Source organism: Xenopus laevis, chromosome 1S (assembly GCF_017654675.1).
Source record: "Xenopus laevis strain J_2021 chromosome 1S, Xenopus_laevis_v10.1, whole genome shotgun sequence".
Taxonomy (NCBI): domain Eukaryota; kingdom Metazoa; phylum Chordata; class Amphibia; order Anura; family Pipidae; genus Xenopus; species Xenopus laevis.
In genome coordinates, this window is record NC_054372.1 from 176282669 (window position 1) to 176310543 (window position 27875).

Genomic DNA, 27875 nt, shown 5'->3' on the forward strand with positions numbered 1-27875 from the left:
GGCTCACGCAGAAATGAATGAACAATAAATAGTAAAATCCATACTATTCAAATAAACACATACAAAGGCCTTTGCAGTGAGAAACATACGCATGTTTATGGCACAGAGAGGTGTGTTATTTTCGGACTGTGTGTGGAGAGTCCCGACATTTTACGTGCCATGCCGATCGGTCGTTCAGTTAATCGGAGAGTTTATAAGATTTCTGTCGGCTGCTGATAATATCTCTGCGTGTATTGCCGATCTGACGATTTTCAGTGGGAGACTGTCGCCAGCTTTTGTCGGACATAATCTTTCGTACGATTGCTGTCAGGGGCAGAACATCGGCTGATCTGTTCTTTTACTACTTTATTTAAACTGAAGGTTAGTGGCAGGTCAGGAGATGGGGAAGTCCAATCATTCGTCCGATATTGCAGGTAAACCAGCACGTCTATGGCCACCTTTATACGTAAATACAAATAAGCAGCAAGGGAATGTCCTATCAGCAGGAGAACTATGGCAGCTCCCACTTCTATTAAAAATATAAAGAGATGGAATGTTTTGTGTGCATAGTAAGCTGTACCTTTATTACTATATTGTCTAAGGGAAACACTATGGCAGCTCCAACCAACCTGTATTAATACAAATAAATAGCCAAGGGGTGTTTCACTCTTTGTAATGGAATTTGTCAGAAAGCTGTTGTGCAAAGGCACAGAGTAATAAATAATTACACATGCATGGAAAATCCTTTTTAGGTATAAAAAACAGGAAATTAATTAAAAATGGAAGTTAAAAGCACAGATAAACTCCTGTATAAAGGCAGAATGAGGACTGATATGGTCGTGTTTAAATTGATGTGGCCCTCAAGCCTCCCTTATTTTCTGCTGATATCGTCTGTTTTGTATGTGTAACAGTCAGTAAATATACATATTTAATAAGAGAAAAACATTTGAGCTCATTGGAAGAATCAGGGTAATTTATATGATGTGCAGTTAAACAGCTGTTTGCAGCCAGGCTTTGGGAAGCTGGACATCAAGTCACATGATGCGCCATTATGACATCACCAGCCACCGTTTATTAAAAATTCAAACAGAATCCACAGTGAATTACATTCAGTTGCCTTACAGCAGTACCACTGTGAGGTCATCAGTTAGCAAGTAAACACCATCAGAAAGTAGGTCAGTGTCATTGTGACATCACCAGCCACCCTGTGATGTCGGTTAAAAACATAACAGGAATCAGTTTTCCTGTGACTTCACACCGTGTTGCATCGCAGGAAAACTTTCCCATAATTCACCCATTTTTTTTAGATTTTTACTCTTTTTACGAACTAGGTAAGTGAATAAATCTTAAATTTTAATACATTTGAACATTTTTCAATAATGAGAGCGAAGAAAAAATATTTTTTGAGAGTTAAAATGATTTTCCACTTAGACTCACTTTCCTGTTTGTTCGTTTGCTTTTTAGTATATTAAGATGAATCAAAAAACAACATCAATGGAAAAAGTCCAAGCTACGCTTGAGTTTTCATTACATCTAGAGCAATTCCAGAATCCGATTTCTCTGCGAAGTGGGTAAGTGTGTCTTAAGGCTTTAAGGAGTCCCTTTTGGTTACATTTCTGAGTTTAGATGAATCCAAATCTTCCAAAAAAATCCTAGGACTGAGCTGAATCTTAGATTTGGAGCATACTTCAAGGCAGCTTCTAAGGCATTGCTCTTAGATACTTAGGGGCAGATTTATCAAGGGTCGAAGTGAATTCGAGGGAATTTTCAAAGTAAAAAAATACGAAATTAGAAGTAATTTTTTGGATACTTCGACCATCGAATAGGATACTACGACTTTGATTCGAAGTAAAATAGTTAGAATATTCGACCATTCGATAATCGAAGTACTGTAGTCTCTTTAAAAAAACTTCGACTTCAATATTTCGCCAAATAAAACCTGCCGAAGTGCTATGTTAGCCTATGGGGACCTTCTAGAGCAGTTTTTTGAAGTCGAAGAAAAATCGTTCGATCGATTGCTGAAATCCTTCGAATCATTCGATTCGAAGGATTTAATCGTTCGATTTTACTTCGACCGCAAATGGCCAAATTTGATGAAAAAAAAACTTCGACTTTGATTTTCGAAGTCGAAGTAATTCAATTCAATGGTCGAATTTTGAAGTATTTTCAACTTCGAAATTCGACCCTTGATAAATCTGCCCTTTAGAATATCCTTTGATATATAGAAGCATTCAGGCAAATCAATATTCAGTGATGGATGAATTTGTCCTGTTTCACTGAAAGATTTGTGAATTTACCGTGAAATTGGCGAAACATCAAAAAGTTTGCGAAACGCATTGAAGTCAATTGGCGTCAAAATTATTCTATTTTGATGCCAGCGACAATTTTTATACACTCGCCTATTGTGTCCAAATGTATTAAAGTCAATAGGTGGCCAAATAATTTAGACACGCGATAATTTTTATTCGCGCGACTGTTCTGACTCGCACCCATGTTTTTTGAGACTGGTAATTGCACCTGGCGAATTTATTCGCCCATCACTAGTCCCCTTTAACAGAACGTGTTTATGAGGGTCAGAGAGAGTTGGATTTTAATGTCACGTTTTAAATATTGATATTGAAAACTTTGTTTTTGTTTGTAGATGTTGGCAAATCAAGACATCCTTTGAGGTTCTGACGAGCATCCCTCACACAATTGAAGCAAGGATTTTTCATACTAAAGGTACTTGTTACGTATACCCTCGTTACCTAGTTCTGCATATGGAGTTTTCAGGTCCCGTTCAATGGATTCAGGTGCTTCATACGGAAAGATTTATGTTCCTCTTTCCAGGCACTGATTCTGATCAACATTTAGACCCAGTTTAAATTGGGGAAGATTTATTAAGGGTCAAATTGAAAATGTAAGTTTTTCTATGGTCAAAACTATAAAATTCGACTAGGGAATTATCCAAACTCGATTTGAGTTTTTTTAAGAAATTCAGATTCGATTTTCGATATTTATCGCCCAGGGATCAGTTTGTAGCCTTCCTGAGAATTGAGTTTGGTCAAATTTGATTCGAGTTTTTCAGTCTGTAAGTTTTACATATTCAATTCTAATAATAACTATTCGAATATTCATATTTTGAGACAAATCGAATTGATGTAAGTTAAAAAAAACACATGAATTTGAAATTCGACCCTTGATAAATGTGCCTCTATACGTTATTATTGTTGACATAGTCTTCGCTCACACTGTTGTGTAATCGTTTGGTAAATTGTGCAAAACGATTCTGTTTTAGATGATCTGGCATATCCGGCTACAGTCGACGGCAGTGTCCTCTCCAGCAGTGAGTTTAATATTTTTACGACCAAACAGGCTGTTACAATTGACGACGTCGTGATCTACAGAGTTAATCTCCTCCTGGATGAGAGTAAAGTAAGTGATACAAAGTCTTTTAGATCAGGTTTGTGTTTCTGGGTTCCCTATACCGTATCTTACGTTTCTTTTATTTTCTCTGCAATGACAGATTGAAGAGACTCTGAATTCCCTGGAGAGCAAGATGAAATTTGACATATACTATGCAGAGTAAGTTACTCCTTTCTTTCCCATCACTCGAATGTTTTTGCTTCTCTGGAAAATGTTTCGATTACTCCTTGCTAAATGACGGGACTTCACCCAACCACCCTTGTAATAGACTTACATATAGAAATAGATTTACTACCTGAGCAGTTAAAGGGTTGTTCACCTTTAAGTTAACTTTTAGGGGCCGATTCACAAAGGGTCGAATATCGAGGGTTAATTAACCCTCGATACTCGACTGGGAATTAAAATCCTTCGGCTTCGAATATCGAAGTCGAAGGATTTTAGCGCAAATAGTGCGATCGTACGATCGAAGGATTATTCCTTCGATCGAACGATAAAATCCTTCGAATCGAACGATTTGAAGGATTTAAATCCAACGATCGAAGGAATATCCTTCGATCAAAAAAACTTAGGAAAGCCTATGGGGACCTTCCCCATAGGCTAACATTGAGTTCGGTAGCTTTTAGATTTCGAACTAGGGGGTCGAAGTTTTTTCTTAAAGAGACAGTACTTCGACTAACGAATGGTCGAATAGTCGAACGATTTTTAGTTCGCATCCTTCGATTCGAAGTCATAGTCGAAGGTCGAAGTAGCCCATTCGATGGTCGAAGTAGCCCAAAAAACACTTCGCAATTCGAAGTTTTTTTACTTCGAATCCTTCACTCGAAGTTAGTGAATCGGCCCCTAAGTTTGTTATAGAATGGCTAATTCTAAGCAACTTTTCAATTAGTCTTTATTATTTATTTTTAATTAGTTTTTTTAATCATTTGCCCTTTTCGTCTGATACTTTCCAGCTTTCAAATGGGAGGTCACTGATCCCATCTAAAAAAAACAAATGCTCTGTAAGGCTTCAAATGTATTGTTTTAAAAATCTTTTATCACTGGTCTTTCTATTCAGGCCTCTCCTATTCATATTTCTTATTCAAATGCATGGTTGCTAGGGGAATTTGGACCCCAGCAACCAAATTGCTGAAATTGCATACTGGAGAGCTGCTGAATAAAAAGCTAAATAACTCAAAAACCACAAATAATAAAAACTTAAAACCAATTATAAATGATCTCTCTAAATCATACTAAAAGTTTATTTAATTGGCATGAATGATTTTTTTGTCCTGACACAAGGACAACCGAGAACAGATTATATAGTTACATAATTAATTTGGTTTAACCCTATTAAATGATCCTCAGTGCATCTATGTATATTCATACACACGTATATAGATCTAGCAATAGACTAGGTTAAGTGACAATACTGTTCCATAAATTAGGATATAATTCATTGTAATACAAGAAAGCTAACAAGACTGATGGGTTAGTCAAATCTGATTTGTGTTTAATACATCGATCTTCTGGTTTTATCTGAGCAGATTAAACGAACGTAAGAATTTGACACCAATCTGCAGCGAGGACATGACACTGCACTTTAACCTGCATCGAGGGATTCATGGCCACATGAATATAGTATTTAAGACACTTTCAAAGCTCTCCGTCAATGTTCATGGCCTGTTGGTAGTATTACAACCCCCACTGAAGAAGTAAGTACACGGATTGTTATTGTCCGATACAGATGATGAAATTTTTTACTATTTGATTAAGAAATCATATCAAATTCAAGATAATACATCCATCTATATTTGTTATTTTTATAGCTTTCCCGAGAAAAGCTCAGTATTCAAAAGGCTTCTTCCTAACCGGTGGACAAAGGCTAAAATACCGACGTTGGAAAGTGTCATTTTTGGCAAAGACTTCAAAAAGAAATTGGCAGCAGACGTAAGTAAAAAACATGGATTTGTATTTGAACCTTCCAGGGGGTAAAAACAGTTATGTGAGTGGAATTTTAAATAGGAACAAAAGTTCACAGACAACCCCAGGCCCCTCTAACAGCCAGGGCCGGAACTAGGGGTAGGCAGAGTAGGCACGTACCCAGGGCGCAAAGCTGAGGGAGCGCCAGGCACGTACCTGCTCTTTTGCCTACCCCATGTCCGGTCCTGTGTCTCCCTGGCTGCCGCTGGTAATTTGCATTTAAATGCGCTTGCACGCATGCGCGCTGGCGCGTACTTTTACGCATGCGCGATTGAGCACACACTAAGCCGGCGCCGTGGCAGGCCAGGTTGCCTAGGGCGTCTGGCCGTGTTGGCCCATCTCTGCTAACAGCATTCCTCCCTCCTCCTGAACTCCAGCACTTTGCACTTATGTCTGTAACTGGCAAAAGAAAGCAGAGTAGTGCTGTGGGGTAATAGGGCTCCATATTGTACTGCTTTGTGTCCTCTGCTTTCTTTCTTTCTTCATGCCTCTGTTTCTCTATTTTAGGGTAAAAGCTTTGTGATCGAAGAGAAATACTTGCAGCATGCCTACCGTTTCCTCTCAACGCTACGATCCTGCTTGCTGCTTTCCTATGATGGACTGTACAGTTATTTCACCTCCATATCAGAAACGCTGCCTTCCTCACTCAAGCTGGAGCTTGGTATGTGATTGCTTCTACTTTGTGCCATGTATTTGGCCTGTTAGTTTTTTTTCAACTTAGTTCATTTAAACATTGATCTTTCTCTGACCACCCGACATCCCAAATTTATATTAGATATTGATGAGTCAATTAACACATTCTTTCCTCTTGGGAGTTTAAAGATTATGGGCATTAACATATAAAGTGCTCATTAAGGTGTCCCAAAGTGACTGTTAATTTACACACTGGCCTTGATAGTATCTTCAATATTAGATCAGTGACGAATGGGGCATTTTGGTTGTAAAACTCATCTCAGGTAACTCACCATCATTAGGAAGCACTGCGAGTAGCTGGGCACCTACAATTATTGCCTACAAATCTAACAAAACACTTCTTATTCATTTTATTGAGATGTTTCCTGTGGTGGGTAACAGGTGGTTCCATTGCTGCTACAAGTAGTAGTGATCATGACTCACAGTATGCCGCAGCCTTTAAAGGCAAAGGTAAAGAATTATTACTTTTAGGAAGACGTGTGGGTTAATATAATAAAAGATGCTCATTTTGAACCATGTCTGGTAACCTGAGTAATCACAGGCTTGTTTTTAAACTGGTGACCAGTGAATTGTACCTTTTCATTGGTTACTATGGCTTAGTAGACCTGGTGGCACAAGTTTTATTGCATTAACCCCTTGCTTTCTAAATCCACCTTGGAGAATTACATTGGTCATCTGGACAATTCCCAAGAAGTCACAGCATGTTGTGTCCTTCTTCTGTCACACCATTGTTATATCCTAAGGGCTCTTCGTCCTTTCCAGTCTGATCCACTACATTTTTTCATCACAGCAGCAAAGTAACACACCAGGGAAAGGGAATATGAATAGCTTCTATTCTTAGATAAAAAAACACATTATAGTGAATTGTAATATAATGCTGTTGTTTCACTGCTCATTTGCATGGTCTTTGTTTCCTCCTCAGAAAAACTTGATATGAAAGCCCGGCTCAGTGAGTTATCTGACAAAGTGACGGTAAGTTTGCTTTCCATATTGGGGTATTTTACATACTGTATTCTCCATGTCTGCACAATGTATTGATTATTGAATATTGTAACCATAGGAAATAGAAGACGCCAATGATCTGCCAGAAGCAATAAATGGCAGCCTAATAGAACTGTCATCTCAACTTCTCAATCTATGGGGAATATTTCTTCAATCCTCCTTGGAGAGTAAAGCAGAAAAGCAGCAAATAAAGGTAAGGAGCAGACTGAATTGGATTTAGGGCAGATGCAGCTTTCCTCTTGTGCCCTTCATTCCTCAGTGTGGCTGCATTTATTGTTTTATACTGTTGTTTTCTCTCAAGATTGTGCTTATGAACTGCCTCTATTTTTATTGTTTTATAGGAAGAAAAGTTCAAGAAGTTGTTCTTTTCTACTGACCATCCCCGAGAAGAAGCTATTTTATATGATGAGAAGATGTGAGTACAATGGGTTTTCAAATATTTAAATTTAGAGAAGTCAGTTGTTCTCTGATTGGGGAATATTGCATTTACACACTTTTATGGGCATTGGAATCATTTACTAAACTCTGAATGTAAAATCAAAAAAAATTATGATTTTTTTTATAAAAAGACTTTTACAAAAATTATGAATTTTCCGAATTTATTAAACCCTGAAGATGGAAAAGTCAGAATCTAAAAAATCTGGCATCTCAGACCTGTCGAGGTTACATATAAGTCAATGGGAGAAGTCCCAATAATTTTTTGATGTGCGCTGGGTTTTCGGGTGAAAATTCCAAAGAAATTGTGAAAATCGGATGGAAAAATCATGAATATCTAATTTTTCTTCCCACAAAGCAAATTTTCGGGAAAATGTAATGATAAATAAACGTAAAAAAACAGAGCGGATTTGATTGGAGTTTGTAGCAGAAAATATTAAGATAAATTTGGACTTTGATAAATAACCCCCTGAATGTCCTTTACATTTTTACCTCTAAGAGATACTTTTATATGAAAATGTCATACTTTTGTCATGCTAATGTAATAAATGGTACAAATTTACTACAAGTCTGTTATCCTTAGCAACCAAACAGCAGATATTATTGGTCTGATTATTAGGTGTTTAAAATCACGTGATTGGTTGCTTTTGGATACTACAGCTTTTTTATGATAATAATAATAATAAAGATTATTAAGATAAGATAATTATTTATAAGAACCCGTTTCCAATTGCAGCGCTCAAAGGCATAAAGAGATTTATGAAGAAGTAAAAAAATCTCCAAAAGTCAGTTGTTCTCTCGAGTGCCTGGACACGGACATTGTATCGAAATCTGCTCCAGTGATCTTTGAAGACCGGTACTTAGAGCCTGACGCAATTGGTACGTATGGAAAGAATCCACGGGTGTTCATCCAGAACTCCTTCCATCCAGTATCTTTTGAATACGTATTTCTAAAGTGCCAACATTTTCCTGCTAACATTAAACATTTTGATTTTATAGATTGTTCAGAAGATGTTAAATCTTCCCCTGTTGCCTGTACTAAAGATCCGCGCAAGAAACTGAAGTCATTGCGTACTATCATGGCAACAGATGGAAATCTTGATTTAAGTGCCTCCTTTCATGACATGCCATATACTCTGAGGAAGGGGTAAGTGTTTTCACCCAGAATTTTGGATTTCACCCAGTGGTGTCATTTCTACAGATATTGGTATTAACCTAAAAATATATCTTTTGGTTTTGTTTTTCAGATTGTTTGAGGCTAAAAAAGAACTGAGAGAATGGATAAGTCGGTTCTTTTCCAACAACCGTTCCAAGAAGTTTACTCTGAGCATGGAGCTAGTCAACGACTCAAATGAAGGAATATCTGTGCAAATCAGGATGAGACCTTCTTATTGTAATTACCTTTTTACTATATCTTCTCCTGTGGGAAATATAAATATAACATACATTTTACCTTAACTTGAACAATAACCATGGACTTATTTCTACCCTAGGTACAACAGATGAGCAAATAATAACTACCTTTGTATATGGATGTCACGGTGGAAGAACTGCTGTCATCGGACATCTAGGAAACAAGGTACAGTATGTTGCCGGCACTTGGAACAAGATAAATAACTGAGGGAGAAATGGTTACGGGATATATTGTCCTCTTGCCCCTTGCTATTTGCTGCATAGCTGGTTCTGACTATTGAAACAATAAAAATATTGAAGCCATATGATTATAGGAAATCTAATCTGGGGGAGGGCTGACGCTACTTTGTCGTGTCAGAGTCCTGAAAGAGAGTTTAAATTGTTTTACAGGTATAGGATCCCTTATCCGGAAACCCGATATCCAGAAAGCTCTGAATTATGGAATGGCTGTCTCCCATAGACTCCATTTTATCCAAATAATCCAAATTTTTAAAAATTATTTCCTTTTTCTCTGTAATAATAAAACCGTAGCTTATACTTGATCCCAACTAAGATATAATTAATCCTTATTGGAAGCAAAACCAGCCTATTGGGTTTATTTAATGTTTAAATGAATTTCTAGTAGACATAAGGCATGAAGACCCAAATTACGGAAAGATCTGTTATCCGGAAAACCCCAGGTCCCGAGCATTCTGGATAACAGGTCCCATACCTGTATTAAATTTAGCCCCTATAGGTTGCTAGAGGAAAGGGGCCTTAAAAATATAGTCTTTAGAATGCCCAAGGTATTAAGTCTCTGTTTTTCGTCTGATTCTTAGGTTTTCAAGGCAATGCTGTATTTATTTCAAATTACTTATAAAAAAATTTTGTTTTGCTTATAGGATGAAACTCTGGCTGAATATGATTCTTTGGCAAATCGTCTATTGAGCCAAATTGCACAACTCATAGAATCGAACAGTTTGACAATATCCGGGATCAGGTAAAGAATGTGATATTGTACATACAGAAATGCTATCTTTATATCTCTCTATCTACAAATATACACAGCAGTCAGGGCACTTACTATGCACAATATTACATAGAAATAGAAGTAGTTCATTTTTCACCAGGACCAGTGACTTTGAGTAACCAATCAACATCTGGTTGCCTGTTGGAAAGGGAGAATCTCATTGGTTGCTATTGATTACTGGGGCTGGTACAGTAGTATTTACCCCACTGGTGCTTTGTACAGATCGTTATTCTTAAATAAAATAAATGTTCTCTGATGCAATCTCATAAAATTAAATGCAAATACTGTATATCTATATGGGTCTTCCAACAAACCATGAAAACATTGACATCAGGCATCATATACTCTAAGGGGCCGATTCACAAAGGGTCGAATATCGAGGGTTAATTAACCCTCGATATTCGACTGGGAATTGAAATCCTTCGACTTCGAATATCGAAGTCGAAGGATTTTAGCGTAAATAGTGCAATCGAACGATCGAAGGATTATTCCTTCGATCGAACGATAAAATCCTTCGAATCGAAAGATTAGAAGGATTTTAATCCAACGATCGAAGGAATATCCTTCGATCAAAAAAACTTAGGAAAGCCTATGGGGATCTTCCCCATAGGCTAACATTGAGTTCGGTAGCTTTTAGATGGCGAAGTAGGGGGTCGAAGTTTTTTCTTAAAGAGACAGTACTTCGACTATCGAATGGTCGAATAGTCAAACGATTTTTAGTTTGAATCCTTCGATTCGAAGTCGAAGGTCGTAGTAGCCCATTCGATGGTCGAAGTAGGCCAAAAAAAACTTCGAAATTCGAAGTTTTTTTACTTCGAATCCTTCACTCGAAGTTAGTGAATCGGCCCCTAAATATGTCTAATTAAATCATTAAATGTAACAAAGATGAAGATATTAACTTTTCTTCTTTAGTGGGTTAAAAGTGAGCTACAGTTAAAAAATGTACATCAAGCAATGTGAGACCCAACAGTCTTATAGGGCAGGGCCTACGTTACCCATTGTGTTTAATGAGAAATGCATCATGTCATTTTCTTATAATATTGGCACATGGAGTAGAATAGCAACAACACCCCCAGTGAGCAAAAATACATGCGAATATTGCTCCTTTTATTTTGTGTTTCAATGGACAGTTTTACTTGACCCAACATTGTGTGTTCTTATTGTGTAGATTATTATCCAACGAAAAGAAACTCCTTTGGGAGCAACTTGTACCTAAACGAAAAGTCAGAGAAAATCAGAGCAGTTCTACTGGTAAGATAAACATTGATTTTTCCATTACATTATGAATGAAGGATGGGCATTACTTTGATTACATTGACTTATTCTATTTTATTTTATTGTAGGTTCCAAAGACAACGCCAGTAGTGAAGATGACGGAACACATCTAGTAGTCTGTGTACATGGCAGAGCTGGTAAGTAAAAAACTATTTTAAGATTGGATTCTGACACCAACACTTGCGGGTGTTTTGTCCTATGCTATACCATTGCCTTGCCCTGTTAAAAAACAGCTTTATTTCTTCTCTAGGTTCCGAATATGATCTTGTATTAGTAAGACCTTACATCGAGTGTGGCGTGACACATGGAAAGACCGACTTCCTAATGTCTATGTACAACAAGGTACGTACGCTGACATGTCTGTGCATCGCGTTCTGAGGGAGATATCGCTATTCCTATATGAAACTGTTCAAACATTATATCCATCTCAGCTCAATGTAAACTAATAGCCAATGATGATAAAGGGGCAGATTCACTACTTCGAGTGAAGGATTCGAAGTAAAAAAACTTTGAATTTCGAAGTGTTTTTTGGGCTACTTTGACCATCGAATGGGCTACTTCGACCTTCGATTACGACTTCGACTTTGAATCGTAGGATTCGAACTAAAAATCGTTCGACTATTCGATAATCGAAGTACTGTCTCTTTAAGAAAAAACTTCGACCCCCTAGTTCGCCATCTAAAAGCTACCGAACTCATTGTTAGCCTATGGGGAAGGTCCCCATAGGCTTTCCTAAGTTTTTTTCCTTCGATCATTGGATTAAAATCCTTCAAATTGTTCGATTCGAAGGATTTTATCGTTCGATCGAAGGAATAATCCTTCCATCGTTCGATCGCACTATTAGCGCTAAAATCCTTACGACTTCGATATTCGAAGTCGAAGAATTTTAATTCCCAGTCGAATATCGAGGGTTAATTAACCCGCAATATTCGACCCTTTGTGAATCGGCCCCAAAATGTAACTATCCTGAGAAATGTATCATTTTATTATTAGCTTTTTATTATTTTACTGATGATTAATATGAAATGATCAGTTGCAGTGGGGGCCTATAAAGATCATTTTGATATTTAAAATGAAACAAATTAACCCTATGATTGATCGATCAGAAGACAAAAACGACTTCTGTGGGATTTGATATCCCAAGATATATAGAAAAATATGATCACATTTCATGGAAAATGTTGCTGGAAGACAGGAAGTGGATATGTCTTAGAAGATTATTGTTGCTGGTTGTTAGCAGATAGGCCCTTTATTATTGCTATTTTATACGCCGTTAAATAATTGTGGCAGCTACAATGTTTTCATTAGTGCTGGTCTCTATGCATGTCTTTTTTACTTCTCGTATTTTCTTTACAGGGCTCCACCTCTGAAGATATTGATTATTTGGCCAGCGGTCTCCTAATTGAAATATTAGAGCACATAGGAAGCAAAAAGCTCATTATTGCCAGAATCAGGTACAGTAATTAGCAAGAATCTCTATACTTATTAATTAATATGTATGAATTTTTTTATAGTAATGTTAATTTTCTCTCCCCGCAGCTTTATTGGCTTCTCTCTGGGCGCTCTGATAATACGCGCAGCTCTGTGGAGACCTGAATTTGAAGCCTTCCTTGGAAACCTGCACACTTTCCTCTCCTTTGGTGGACCACATATGGGTCTTATGTGCCACAGCAGAAATCTGTTTAAAACTGGTAGGGATTTACTGGCTACATTGTTTTATTATTGACAAGTAACTGACTGATTAGAAACAACAAGAAATATATGTAAATGGATTTAACCCTGCTTAATTTACATCAAGTACAATGTAATATATCATTATTACAGGACAAAAGTCAAAAATATAAAGTATTATTTTTAGGAAAGTTCACAGCTGTATTTTAAAACTTTTTAAGATGCAGTGTGTTTTATTGATAATATAACCCCGCGCCTTTACCTACATTTCAATTAACTTTAGCATGTTTGTATATAATACAATTAATAAATATGTGCATGTCTTTTGTTATAGGCCTGTGGCTTGAGCAGCTGTTCGATAAATCTGTCTCCGTATCCCAGATGGCATTCACAGATCACAAAGACCCAAGACAAACGTTCCTGTACAAACTTAGCCAGAAAACAGGTAAGACATTGGGCCCGTCTTTTGTATGGATTTCATCTGTATATTAAATTGTACAAAATCCCCAAATAAAGCTACTGTTATTTGATAGTTTTATTAGAAACGAGCGAGGTAGTATTTTAAGATATTTGCAGGTCTTAAAGTGCAGCCACCATGGACCTGATATGAACCCAATACTCTTGAGTAACTTACATTGCAAAATAGTGATTTCAAATTTATCTTATTGAAAGTATCATCCCTTCATTTCATGGCACGTCTGTATTGATGCCTTAACCTTGTTCTGGAATCTCATGGTGAATATTATTGTATTACAGGCTTGGAACACTTCAAGAATGTGATTCTAGTGAGCGCGTTACAAGATCACATTGTTCCCTATCACTCCACTCGTATTGAAATGTGCAAAGCTGCTCTGAAGGGAGATGAGATAGGTAAGGGTCTCACTTTTATACATATGTCTACTGAATGGAGTACATGCACCATTGAAGCACGAGCCAGTTCTCCACCATCCAAGACTCCCACAATGCCTTGCACACTGCTGTGATTCTTTACAGGTTTGTTTATCACAGAACATACATCAGACTAAGGAAAGTAGGCCTCTTGGCTGGAGGAGAGTTGACCCCTGCTAAATAGTTCTAGCTGTACATTGTATTTAAAACATTTCCAGCACATAAAGAAGGTGCACAAGTCTTTGCTGGATAAGTTTGTTGCTGTAATGGAAAGGCTACCGTATATTTATTAATAATGTTTTCCATTTCCTTTTCAGGAACTGTTTATACAGAGATGCTCCGAAACACCCTTGAGCCTATTCTAAACAACAAGAACTGTAACTTTGTGAGATACGACGTTAGTTTTGATATGCCCAAATCATTCAATTCTTTCATTGGACGTACGGGCCACTGCGCATTCGTTTCATCTTGGCAATTTTTGGAGAACTTCTTTCACAATGCTGGCCTGAAATATTTTGAATAGAAGAAATGTGATGCCCGACATGTTTAATGCTATTGAAGTGCCAGAGACATGGAGTTGCAGAACCTCTACTACCTTGTTGCACAATGAACTAACAACACTGACTTCTCTTCTACACTATACGAGCTGACGCCAAAGGCAAAAGAAGAAGAAGATTCCAGAAACATCTTTAACTTACAGCGCTGCATATATCCATGTATATTTCCTTATACTGTATATACCTTTGTATGTAGCACTTTGTATATAAACATTTGTAAAATTTATATATTCTTTGTTACTGACACCAATAAAATAAACTTTATTAAAAAAAATTTTTTATTTTGTTATCATTACCAGGTGGGTCACTGGTCACATTTGCCCATGCCCAGCACATTAGACATTGATGAAAGCTGCTGAGAACTTCAACAAGTTTTTAACTGGCCATAGACTGTCCCTTGCCTTCCCACCAGGCTTCTACCCCAGAAACATGCCACCCACATGCACATTTATCTGTGTAATTAACCTTGGATAATTTACCAACACCGGTACAGGCCTGGCCGGTAAAAATGATGGTTGATGCCAATGTTATTAATAGGGAAAAAAGATAAATAAAGGAAGGCCGGTATTTTTTTCCAGAAAAGGTGGCAACCGTATAGGCAGAGACAAGCAAATCACTCTTTTCTGTCCATTTGGCCAACTATGTATCCATAACTGCTAGTTTTATAGCACAGATACAGACTAATGGTTCAGAGACATATATCCAAACTTGCAGACAGCCTGTTTCGATCTTATTTTCTCTGCCACCAAAGTTGTGGTGTAGTTCAAATGCAGAGTGTGCACATAAATGTTTGCAATTTGCATTTTTGACATATTTAAAAAGCTCTTATAGACATTCACATTGTGAACAAAAAAATACACACTCTTATTCAGCTTTATAAATGTAACCATGCGCAGGGCAAATATATTCACAGTGTGCGAACCAATCTGCCCTGCGAGACGTTTATAAATGAGCCCCTCTGTCTTTTTGCTGTTCAGTTGTTGGGGGCTAATGGTTTTTTCAAGGTTTATTTCGTTTATTTATTAAGGTGTACCTGTCACCCAGACACAAAAAGCTCTATAATAAAAGTCCTTTTCAAATTAAACATGAAATCTAATTTCTATTTTTTATTAAAGCATTCATAGCTGTTGTAAGCTCATTTAAAAATCTCAGCTGTAAATCAAATATTGTCTGCCCCTCCTCTATGCCTTAGTCATACTTTCACTTTCCATTCAGCACTTCCTAGATGTCACTGCTCTCCCCACATTCCCCCTTTTCTCTTCACCATTAAATTGTGTAGCCAGGGCATGGGGATGGACATCAGGTCCCCCATTCTGGTGCACAAACAAGATTCGGAGATGATACAAGGCTTGTCTTAATAACAGTGTCCACAAAATGACTCCTGCCTGCTTGCTATAATTATGAATTCCCAGACTGAAGGAAACAAGATTCATAAATTTATATAGTGTAATTAAAGTTCATTTTGCTTGACTAATGTGATAAAATAGGATTTTGAATACTTTTTTGGGTGACGGGTCCCCTTTAAGTAGTTCTCCAGGAAGGTTATGGTATGGACAGCTAAGAGCTAGTCCTGATTTACAGTTAGGAGGGGGAGATGTTTCCCTTTCCTGGAGTAAAGTATTTACTTGGCTGTAAGGTCACTCACCTAGTTGTCTGTCCTGGAAGGTATGTGCCTGGGTCTTTGCATTCTCATGTGTGAGCAACTGGGATGGTACTTCTGCGGTCATGTACATGTTTGTCAATTCCAGCACACTAGACCAATTGTGAACGTGCCTCAATCTTGATACCTGTCCTTTAAATGGATGCTGAAACCTGTAACACATCATTAGATTATCTTGGCTCCATCTCAGTTACCCAGCGTTGTTGTTCCTGCTTCCTGGTACCCGTTCTGACCCAGCATGTCAACCTGCAGCAATTTCTCCTCCCCAAGCTCCTTGTATTCAGCTTTCTGGGTCTTCCTTGTCTCCATCCACCTGTGAACCTTAGGTTCCATTACCTGACAAGTTTTGCAGTGATTGAAGGATATTTAGAGACTTTATGAACAAAGTTACTCTTTTCTCTCAAACCTTACACTTATCCTTCTGAAGTAAAAGTTGGGGTAATTATTTAGCTTCTTTGGATAGAACCCCAGTCTTGGCCATTCCATCTATCTGAAACATTAAAGTCCAGCCCTCCAGAGTGTTGATTCTTTTTTCAAAGTTATGGCCATTCTTTATGATGACCCTCGTGGCAGCTGCCCTTCACTCTCTTAACCAGGGACAGAGGCCTGTAGAGGACTATGCCGTTGAATTTCATCAATATGTTGTTGATGAATGGAATCAAGCTGCTCTTAAGCATTAATTCCGTCCATATAGGGACAGGTCAGTGGTCAGGCTAGCAAAAAGCAAAAAAAAAAGTACTTCAAGCATTTACTGACTGAGGTCTTGCACCCACAGAGGAATTGTGCTATATCTGATCAATAAAGTTTTTCATTTGTTTTTAAAGAGCCACCGGTGCCCAAGTTATGTAAAGATCTATTTTGTGGTGGGATGCAGTGTGGTTAACCTTCCACCAAGTGCTCACCAGAGAGAAGAGTTACATAACATGTACAATACTGGTTACTGAGACCAATTTGACTGGATCTAAGGTATACCAGCTGGGGTAACTGAGGTACCCCTCATGTTCAAAAACCTGTTATATTAATGTTTTATACTAATTTTTACTGTGGGCTGTTATTCTAAGGTTTTTTTTATTTTGTAACCCTCCTACAGCAATTCTGCTGCATCCTATAGCTTTATGAATGTTGTATTTGTATATTTTCTTCTTGTGATGCCATTTACCATTTCTTTGTTGTTTCCTTTGGTAACTGGCTGATCTATTTCCAAAAGTTGGCTTTTGTTGCAGCTTTTACACAATGTCAATATATTCCCCTTGTAAGCAAGGAAGGTCATTGCAAAGCAAAACATTTTTGGGTTCAATAAAAGTGTTGGTGTTGAGGTGGGTAAGAAAAGATGTGCTTTTAAGGCTTTCAAGTTAGCTGGGACAGCCAAATCATTAATAAGGTACAAGGAGGGCAATAAATCAGGCAACCTAAAATCAATGTGGAAAAGAATATTGCAGCAAGCAGTAAAAAGATTCCAAAATATTTTTTTAAATATGAAAATAGGAAAAAAATTAAGCAGGAAGGGGTGGGACCCTTAATATCAGAGAGGGTCAGCTGGTTGATGAGAACAAAAAAAGCAGAGATTCTGAACTCATATTTTTTGTCTGTCTACACAAAAGAGGAACCAGTTAATGAAGGTTTCCTTCTTAATAGTTCTAGTAATACAACTAATGATGCATGGTTTACACATGAGGAAATTCAAAAGAGACTAGAACATGTTAAGATAAATAAAGGTCCGGGGCCGGATGACATTCATCCCAGGGTATTTAGCGAGCTTTGCTCCATGATTGCCAAACCTCTTTACTCAATTTTTAAGGATTCATTGATGTCTGACATGGTGCCAAGAGACTGGAGAATTGCTAATATGGTGCCGCTATTCAAAAAGGATCACGTTCTCAGCCTCAAAACTATAGGACAGTTAGTCTGACATCTGTGGTAGGAAAGCTTTTTGAAGGGTTAATAAAGGATAAGATACTGGACTTCATAGCAAATCATAATACTATGAGTCTGTGCCAGCGTGGTTTTATGCGTAATAGATCTTGCCAGACTAACTTAATTTCTTTTTATGAGAAGGTGAGCAGGGACCTCGATTCTGGGATGGCAGTGGATGTGATTTACTTAGACTTTGCTAAAGCATTTGATACATTGCCACACACAAGGTTACTGGTTGAATTAAGGAATGTTGGCCTGGAACATAGTATTTGTACCTGGATAGAGAACTGGCTAAAAGATAGACTACAAAGAGTGGTGGTAAATGGAATATTTTCTAATTGGACCAGTGTTTTAGTGGAGTACCGCAGGGCTCTGTACTAGGTTTTTTGCTTTTCAACATGTTAATTAATGACCCGGAAGTGAGCATTGAAATTACTGTTTCTATTTATGCTGATGACACTAAATTGTGCAGAACTATAGGTTCCATGCAGGATGCTGCCACTTTGCAGAGTGATTTGACTAAGTTGGAAAACTGGGCAGCAAACTGGAAAATGAGGTTCAATGTTGATAAATGCAGGTTATGTACTTTGGCAAAAATAATATAAATGCAAGTTATACACTAAATGGCAGTGTGTAGGGAGTTTCCTTAAATGAGAAGGATCTAGGGTTTTTTTGTAGATAACATTAACTCAAGGGATACAAACATAATTATGCCTCTTTATAGGTCCCTGGTGAGGCCTCATCTGGAGTATGCAGTGCAGTTTTGGACTCCAGTCCTTAAGAGGGATATAAATGAGCTGGAGAGAGTGCAGAGACTAAGTGCAACTAAATTGGTTAGAGGGATGGAAGACTTAAATTATGAGGGGAGACTGTCAAGGTTGGGGTTGTTTTCTCTTGAAAAAGATGCTTGAAAGGGGACATGATTACACTTTACAAGTACATTAGAGGACATTATAGACAAATAGCAGGGGACCTTTTTACCCATAAAGTGGATCACCGTACCAGAGGCCACCCCTTCAGACTAGAGGAAAATAAATTTCCTTTGAAGCAGTGTGATTTCTTGGACAAACATAATATCAAAGGCTATTGTGATACTAAACACTATAGTTAGTATAGATATGGGTATATATAATGTATGTGAAATTATGGAGGGGTTTGTGTATGGATGCTGGGTTTTTATATGGAGGGGTTGAACTTGATGGACTTTATCTTTTTTCAGCTTGATTTAACTATGTACAGTAACTAATGTTTTCCCTGAGTAATATTGGATTTTGCACTTTATAATTAAATTTCTGTTGATCTGATTTGCTAAATTATTCAGTTTCTATGGTTTTCAGTACAGAGCTATTTGGGCCAAGCATAGAGCTATTGGAACCCTATGACCGCAAAGATAAATGAAGTTGTCCCCCTTAGTTGACCATTATTATCATCCTGGGAACATCTTCTTGTGGAGACATTCTACATGCTATGTATGCTCTAAACTGTTCTGTACAGTTGTAGGTATGGTATAGCTTAACGGGATATTCTCATGGTAAAAAATGTTTTTTTCAAAACATATCAGTAGAATTCTGCACTAAAATCCATTTATCAAAATAGCATAACAGATTTTATTATATTTCATTTTGAAATCTGACATGGGGCTAGAAATATTCTCAGTTTCCCAGCTGCACCAGTCATGTGACCTTTGCTCTGATAAACTTCAGTCACTCTTTACTGCTGTACTGCAAGTTGGAGTGATATCACCCCCTTCCATTTCCCCCCCAGCAGCCTAACAACAGAACAATGGAAAGGTAACCAGATAGCAGCTCCCTAACACAAGAGAACTGCTGCCTTGTAGATCTAAGAACAACACTCAATAGTAAAATCCAGGTCCCACTGTGACACATTCAGTTACATTCAGTAGGAGAAACAACAGCCTGCCATAAAGCAGTTCCATCCTAAAGTTCTGGCTCTTTCTGAAAGCACATGACCAGGCAAAATGACCTGAGATGCACCTACACACCAATATTACAACTAAAAGAAATAAACTTGCTGGTTCAGGAATTAATTGTTATATTGTAGAGTGAATTATTTGCAGTGTAAGTTAGAAATAAAAACTACATCATAAAAATCATGACAGAATCCCTTAGACGAGTATACTATAGTACATGTATTATAGTCCCAGTCTCCTTTCCTAATGGACAGTAAGCCACAAATACCAACAGAATTTTTCCTTATCTTATCCCACACATCTGCCACTGTCTGGAATCTCCCGGAACCAAACTAGTTTAAAATATTATACATTTCCACATAAATAGGATCAACTTGACAGCAAATACCATAACATTTTGCTTGCATCTATCCCAATCCAGCCCAAATGTTTTGCCTCCCTTCACTTTTCAATACCCTCTGGTGGCCAGGCCCCCCACGTACAAGCCCCCCCAAAAAATATTGGTGGCCAAAGTCCCCCCCCAAGTTAAAAAAAACATAGGTGGCCAAGACCCCCGACAAGCTAAAAAATTGGTGCCAGGGTCCCAGAAACGTTAAAAAAAATTATTGATGCCAGGGCCCCCTACAAGTTAAAAAATTGGTGCCAGGGCCACGACAAGTTAAAAAAAATTGATGCCATGGCCCCTACAAGTTAAAAAAAAATTGGTGGCCAGGGCCCCCTACAAGCTAAAAAATTGGTGCCAGGGTTACCAACAAGTAGCATCTTCAGCAGCATGGCCAGGCCCGGGACAAAAGTCAAACTTGTGCCCCCCTGATAGCAGCCCTGTAAAGATCTGTGTCTCCAAAGATGCCCCAGTAGCTCCCCATATTTTCTGCTGCTGATTTACTGCACATGCTCTGGGCACAATATACTGAATATATATAATATAAATGCCACAATATAAGGCTGAGGCTGATAAATAAATCATTATTGGTACAGCAGATCAGAAAAAGCACAGTTAGCATCAGAATGTATTAATCATCATCAGCTTATAATACAGTTCAACCTCATTTTCTGCTTGATGATTTGCAACAACCCCTAAGCTTAGCTTCTCAACAGCTGCTCAGAGCCCACTGGGCATGTGCATGTCGCAGACACTCCTAACAAAATTCAAGATGGATAACTTCTATGACAACTTTGAAGGCCTGGATCATTACTATCCTTAGACTAGTTTAATAAATTCAGTATATAAAATAAGCCATTTTCTAGGCATATTACTTTTTAGGGTATAGTTCATAAGTTGTATATGTTGAACATTACAGGTTAGAAACATTAAACCTTGCAAAGGCCCAGCTGACAGGTAGGGTTGCAATGTAATAGAGTTCTACTGGTCTGTAACTGGTATTCCCCGGGACCTGGTTTCCTGTGGATTAGAGACTTTTCTCAACAAAACTTCCCAAAATTCCTTAGTAGCAAGTCACATTCCTAATGTGACTCTAATGAGTTGAGCCACAACAGATAACTTGATTTTGATGAAAACTGTCATCCCTATAGGAAGCAGGTCCTTAAGACAACATCCCAACGGTCTTTAAAAATTTAGGTACCTTTGTAAAGCCTGTAAAAGTGCCATGGAAATCACAAAGTGATGGGGGTGTAGATCAAAAGAGTGGCTCACACATGCTCAGGGAATGATGCCCAGAGGGTCTGTAATGTTCAAATGACTCTAACAAAAACATGAGAGAAAGTTTGAAGGGCTATAAAAGATCAACCATGGTTTATATTAGGTATGAAACTACTTGTAGCGTATGCTGTGCATCCTTTAAACCAGGGAGTGTGGCTGGTGCAGCAGAGGATGGCAGTATTAATATGACTCCGGAGGGGTCATTTTAATTCCAAGCAGCAGAAATGATACAATCCCCACTCTACCAATTCAGCACAATTGGCCCAATTCTCAAAAACTGCAACTGTGCAAATTTTTAGGCATTATATGTAATTGTGCTGAAAGTGCACTTTGCAATTTGCAAATTTATCAAATGGAAATTTTTAAAAAATTGCATCTCGTTATCCAGATGCCACAGAAGTCAATGCGAAGTGTTCATTAAATATTTAAATTTGCTTCAACATTTTTAACAAATCCAAAACAGCGAATGAGCTTTGTCTCAATAATTCACCTTTTTTTTACCCAAAAATACAACGTTTAATAATTATGCCTGTGTCACTGATACTCACTGTTTATCAATGAGAAATGTTGACATGGAAGCCAAAAACTGTGTCAGAATGTAGTAAAAATAAAAAAGGAATGTAAGTTGCACCGTAGATGACTCTGAATAAGTTTATAGCAATGCATCTTTTAGATGTACTGTAGGTCCCCTTTAAATACTAGTAGGTAGTTTGAGGCTAAGTGGCAGCTATACTAAATCCAGTGTAAAAAATAGAAAGCTGGAATATTCCAAAGTGGAGATGAGAATGTGATTAAGTCGGGAACAGCTGTAAAATCCATACATTTTTAGGCATTTTACCAGAATGAAGATTTTTTTTTGTGTGCAAAAATGTGATTTTATATATTTAGAACAAATATTTGCTCTCAAGCTTCTCAGATGTTATTTTATGTCACAGCCGGATGTAACACATCATAATTCTGGATTAAAAAGTGGGACTGGTGGTGTTGCAAAACTGGCAATTGTTGCTCCCTGGCCCCATTGCACTCTTGTCAAGATTAACACTTTCTTATTGAGTTTTCCATTAAAACACCCTCGTTCCAAAATTTGCTTCATTCATTTAATATTGATGTAAACAATCTCCTCAGGCTGGAAACCTCAAATGAACTTGTATTTGAGGGACTGGCGACATTCACAGATCCAGCTGTGGCAGAACTACAGCTCCCAGTATCCCCCACCGGCAGGAATTCTAGCCACCTTTGTTTGGCTTTTGTATAAATTCTAGTGGTGAGAACCAAGGATAAGTGAATTATTATACTCTGTTAGAAATGTCTGTTAGATACTTGTTCATGACCATGCACCATGGTGCAAAATATCTGGCAGATCCAGTTGCTTTGGTGTTAACAATCCTCTATAGACACTGAATCCTGAAAACTTTTTTAGGGTTCATTTAATTACCGCACTGCAGTCGTGGGGCTGCTAATTCCATGCAGTTACTTCCTCTAAAATCCCATTCAATTAAGAACAAGGAAACTCTTTCCCTCTACCTTTTAGTATGTGATGGAGGAGCTCTTCCTTTCCTTGATCTTTAACTTTGTGGGACAAATTACCCCTTATTTTGTCTTTGCCATCTATGTTGTGGGCGCCATATAGCCGTCCTCTGCGTCCATCAGCATAAAGGTGATACTGAAGTCCAAACGACTGAATACGTTTTCCTAGTGAAGTTGTATAGAGCGAGAACAGCAAGGGGTCTAGAACAGAACCTTTAGGAACTCCGACAGAGAAAGGGAATGAAGTAGAAGAAGAGTTAGAGAAGGCAACTTTAAAGGAACGGTCAGACAGATAAGATGTAAACCATGAAAGAGCAGTGTCCCTAATGCCAGATGAGTGTAGAATGTCTACTAGGAGGTGTGTGGTCAACTGTGTCAAAGGCCAATTTTTTGTGCTTAATATTGTACATATTGTACATACAAAAGCATACGTTTTTGAACCTGTAACTAGAATTCAGGACAAACAAAATTTTTTGAAGTTTAGAGATTTTTTTAATTCGAACATTGATAATCCACCCCCTTGATGTTAGCTAATGGACATGAGTTTATTTATGATGCTTTAATGATTTATTTGATATAAGGTATGGGAGCTTTTATGCAGAATGCTCGGGACCTGGCAGTTTTTGGATAAGGGCTGTTTCGTAACTTGGATCTCCATACCTTAAATCGACAAAAAAAATATTCAAGGTGAGATTTTTTCACAGCGTCCTGAAAAAGTTGCGGTAAAAAAAGAAATGATTTTTTAAGATTTATTATGTCCCAAAGCTGTTCCAAGTCCGAAGCTGAAAATACGCCATCTAAAACCTGCCAAATTCATGTAAAAGTCAATGGCAGATGTCCCCTTAACCAATTAATAATGTTTTAACCCTCACAAAATGTTGGAATTCGGGATTTGACTCTTTGATTTGATTTTTTTTCCACAAAAATGTTAATTTCTTCAAGGTTTTCAGGTGTCAAACATAAAAATTTTAATTTTTTCGCTTGACAATACAAAAAAGTTGCAGTTTCTCCTGATCCGATTTCTTTTTGAGTTTTTTTTATTGAGAAATAAGGGCAAATCGTGGATTCTAGTTATTTATCAAAAGTAAGATTTTGATAAATAACCCCCTAAATAAACCCAGTAGGATTGTTTTTCCTCAGTAAGGATGGATTATATCTTAGTTTGGATCAAGTACAAGGTATAGTTTTATTATTACAGAGAAAAAGGAAATCAATTTTAAAATTCTGAAATATTTGATTAACCTGGAGTCTATGGGAGACGGCCTTCCAATAATTTCGGAGCTTTCTGGATAACAGATCCCATACCTGTATTAGGGATCTACTGTAAGTTATTAATTTCCTTTTATTGTTTTAATGGTTCCATTTAACAAAATTAGTTTAATGGGCATATCAATTACTCCTGTTTGTCATGGAAGCTTACAATCTATTTTCCAATGGAATAACCAGCACATGGGACTGTACATCAGACACAGTCAGTGACAGCCTGGTTGGAAATCACAATGACTTTTTAGGCTTTTCTTCCAATCACGTGGTTAAGAAATACTTTGCTGCTGACATTTTATAATCCAGCTCACAATGTTCCGATGCTTTTTCTTCTGAGGTTTCAAAAAACAATCTCTGAAATGCACCAACAAAAAAAGATAAAAGAGAGACAGGGAAATAGACACTGATTCAGAGTGCCAAACAATTTACCACGGAAAGATGGATTTCCAAGATAAGGCTTCCTAAAGCAGGTGTATTTCTGATGCCTCCTCTAAGCTCTGTGCTCACTGCTTCCAAAATGAAATGTGCTCCTTTGTAAAGCGAGCGGCACAATTATGTCTTCATAGATGTGATAAAGGTTAAAGGGATACTGACACATATTGGAAACCTACAAAACAAGAAAAGGACCAAAAAAGGACCTTTAATTTCTTGTACTTTCAGTTAGCAGAGAGGAAGCTGTGCTCACCAACAGCCTTATACAATGCTGATCTCTTGAATGAAAATATTCCTTTGCTTGTGCAGTTTAGATGGTACAGTCAGTAATTATTTTATTAATGCTTTAGACGCTTTCGTTCCTCGGATGGTACTTACACCTTACAGATCTTACTCACACCTGTAGTGACCACAACACCCCAGAGTTCGTACTTAATTGGTGAACTAGTCCCCAGCCCAAGCAGATGCGCACAGCAGTGTATTACTCCTGACCAATTGAGTCCCTATACTGGTGGGTGACACCACAGGGTACTAACTCTTCCTGGTCTCCTCTCTGGAGTCACAGACTAGCTACCCTGATCCTGCCTCTCACATCTAGAACGAGCTATTACAAAACTTTCCCAGCCCTTGCTTCAGCTACTGGGGCCTAGCTACAGCCCATGCTCTTTAGCATACCACCTTCATCAGCTAGTGGGATCAAAAAGGCCCTGCCATTTCAGATACACAGAGGCCCAATCAGCCCACACAGAGGCCCAAACAGCCCCCGCCAGCCCACTAAATACTGACTTTCTATGGCACCTTATAGCAGCCCCTCTGGCATTTGCCAGAACCCACAGATTGCCAGTCCAGTCCTGGTTGCCACCCTGTGGTATTTTACCATGCTAGCCGGTAAAACACCTGCCAAGGCCAGGGCCGGTATTACAAATTTACCGGCAATGCCCCTGCTCCCACCACTGGCCGGTAAAAACTTTCTAAAAAGGTGGCAACCCTAGGTGGCTTCCCCTTTTAAAAACTAGGGAACCCTGATACCCCTGGACAGCTACTGAACTGTCAGGGAAATACTTTAACTTGGAATAGGAAATACATCCTTACCCGCTGTAAATCAGCTGTTAGCAGGCCAAAACCTTCTTGGGGGGGTTTTGGCAAAACCGTAACCCTCCTAAATTTTTATTAAAATTACCGTTATCCTGGAAGCTATGACCAAAAAGGAACAACAAAGCAACACATTTTTTTCTACCTCGATCATATACATCACTAGTCTTCCGTAAACACTTAGATACCTAACAATACATTCATTTCAAAACACAATCTGGTAAGAAGGGCAATCCGTTACTCCAGGAAACCAACAAATTTATCCAAGATACAATCCAGGAAACGAGTCGTACTACGAAGTCGCCTTCCAGGAGCCACCGTATTAATATGCTTTTGGCATCCTATGAACGATAAAATAATTGAACCTGTGAATCTTGATAAATGTGAATCTTGGAAATCTTTCATAAGATCATGTAAAGTACTGTTAAAATGTTATAACCCTTTTTCCTTTCTTCTTTTTCTTCCCCTCTTTATTTTATGTTCATACTCTAAAGTCTAAAATTGCTCCAATGCGCGCGCTGCAAACGGCCCCGGTTGCTTAGGGCGCATGGCCGGCCTGGCCCATCTCTGGGATAAGCCCATTACAAATTATTATTAATATTATTAACATGTATTTATATAGCACCAACATATTCCACAGCGCTGATGGGTAATCACCCAAAATAACACACACAACAAAGGTATAAGTAGTAAATGGCTGCTTTATTAATTACAATTCAGCAAGAGAAATTATATTAAACATGTATAATTGTCCACCTATCCAGCTGGAAGCCTTAATCTGCCTACTTAACTCAGGCTTCGTTTTATAACTTAGCCAATAGTCCATATCAGTTTTATTATGCTACATTGTTTTAAGGACTTACCTCCAGCTGCAACAATACCTTGGTTCACTGCCTAGTTATACCCCATTTGCTAAGTAACCTGACCCTAACTGACTTTGATGTTCCAACGTGGAGCCAGTTAAAAAGTCTTCTTAGATAACTTTTAACATTAAATTAATACAAAGAGTAAACCCCGACAGGAACTCACTGATTGATACAAATATATTTCAAGTTTCTCTTTATTTTGTGGAGAATATTTCACATTTTACAAGTAGCTAAATTTATTTATAAATAGTAGCGATGGGTGAATTTGCGCCATTTCGCTTCGGCGGGAATCTCACGCGAAGTTCCCGAAATGCGAAAAATTTGCGAAACGATGCCGGTATCTCATTTTTGACTCCGGCGAATGTATTCGGGCGAATTTATTCGCTGGCGGCGAATCACGCAAATTCGCCGCGAATTTGCGCCTGGCGAATAAATTCGCCCATCACTAATAAATAGATAGAAACTCCAAACTCAGAAACAGCAGTGAGAAAGAAGAAGTGAAAATTCAGCTCCCAATTCTGCAGAGGAATACGTAGCCTTGAAATGACGCGTGTATTGATTTAATGGGCCGTGTGATATTCTCCTGAATCTCAGCCACTCCACATATTTAAAACTCTTGTGAAATCCATTTCTATACGTCGCACTGCTCAGATGGTTGTATAAAACTTGGTGGTTAAATAGTGTGAAAAATAACTGGTTCAGACAGTTGGCTATAACTTTAACATAATAAAACAGGACACATTCTTTTTGCATGGGAGACCTTATGAATGAAGGAGAAATCGGGGGGGGGAGAGGGAAGAATGAATGAATTTAAAATGAGTCAAATGGTTTTCCCATCTGTAACTAATATGGTAACAACAAGCCCAATCTCTGTCCTTTATAAATTGAATTATACTTTCTAAAATTCTGAAGTATGCAAACCCCTGTATGAAAATGAAACTGGAATTCCATCCATTATTGTACCTCCTACAAGTTTCTACTCTTGGCCAAAGAGCAACACGTGGAAACAAAATCCATGGAATTCCAGGCTGCAGTTGCACAGATGGCTTCCACAGAATACTGGCCATTTTTTATTTGCTGATTGAGCTATACATTAATATGGGAAAATGTATATAGTATTATCATTCCTTTATTAAAGGGGAACTGTCATTATTTTTAAATAGTTGAAAGGGGAACTAAAGTCTAAAATAGAATAAGGCTAGAAATGCTTTATTTTGTATACTAAACATGAACATGAATTTACTG

General features: G+C 37.9%; 3 protein-coding genes and 1 long non-coding RNA gene across 5 annotated transcripts; all 4 read left to right on the forward strand.

The window, feature by feature from the left end:
* Positions 1 to 3091: 3091 nt before the first annotated feature.
* Positions 3092 to 6012, forward strand: LOC121399167 (protein FAM135A-like). Its single transcript, XM_041579119.1, has 4 exons — positions 3092 to 3543; positions 4908 to 5075; positions 5190 to 5310; positions 5851 to 6012. The coding sequence occupies exons 1-4, from the start codon at positions 3518 to 3520 to the stop codon at positions 6010 to 6012; spliced, it is 477 nt and encodes a 158-aa protein (XP_041435053.1). The 5' UTR covers positions 3092 to 3517.
* On the forward strand, positions 5776 to 8938 carry LOC121399522 (protein FAM135A-like). Of its 2 annotated transcripts, XM_041580550.1 has the most exons (7): positions 5776 to 6004; positions 6959 to 7008; positions 7097 to 7231; positions 7380 to 7453; positions 8210 to 8352; positions 8473 to 8620; positions 8721 to 8938. In XM_041580550.1, exons 2-7 carry the CDS (start codon positions 6970 to 6972, stop codon positions 8929 to 8931), a joined length of 750 nt encoding a protein of 249 aa, XP_041436484.1. In that variant the 5' UTR covers positions 5776 to 6004; positions 6959 to 6969; the 3' UTR covers positions 8932 to 8938. The 2 variants fall into 2 exon arrangements, with proteins under 2 accessions (XP_041436484.1, XP_041436483.1); XM_041580549.1 differs by lacking the exon at positions 5776 to 6004 and having other exon boundaries at positions 6809 to 7008.
* Positions 8939 to 8964: 26 nt separating this feature from the next.
* LOC121399524 lies at positions 8965 to 12601 on the forward strand. The gene is made up of 5 exons (XR_005965112.1): positions 8965 to 9052; positions 9768 to 9865; positions 11064 to 11307; positions 11421 to 11512; positions 12527 to 12601. It is a non-coding gene; the product is annotated as an uncharacterized LOC121399524 (long non-coding RNA).
* On the forward strand, positions 12597 to 14527 carry LOC121399523 (protein FAM135A-like). Its single transcript, XM_041580551.1, has 3 exons — positions 12597 to 12861; positions 13176 to 13286; positions 13598 to 14527. Exons 1-3 carry the CDS (start codon positions 12669 to 12671, stop codon positions 13822 to 13824), a joined length of 531 nt encoding a protein of 176 aa, XP_041436485.1. The 5' UTR covers positions 12597 to 12668; the 3' UTR covers positions 13825 to 14527.
* Positions 14528 to 27875: the final 13348 nt, after the last annotated feature.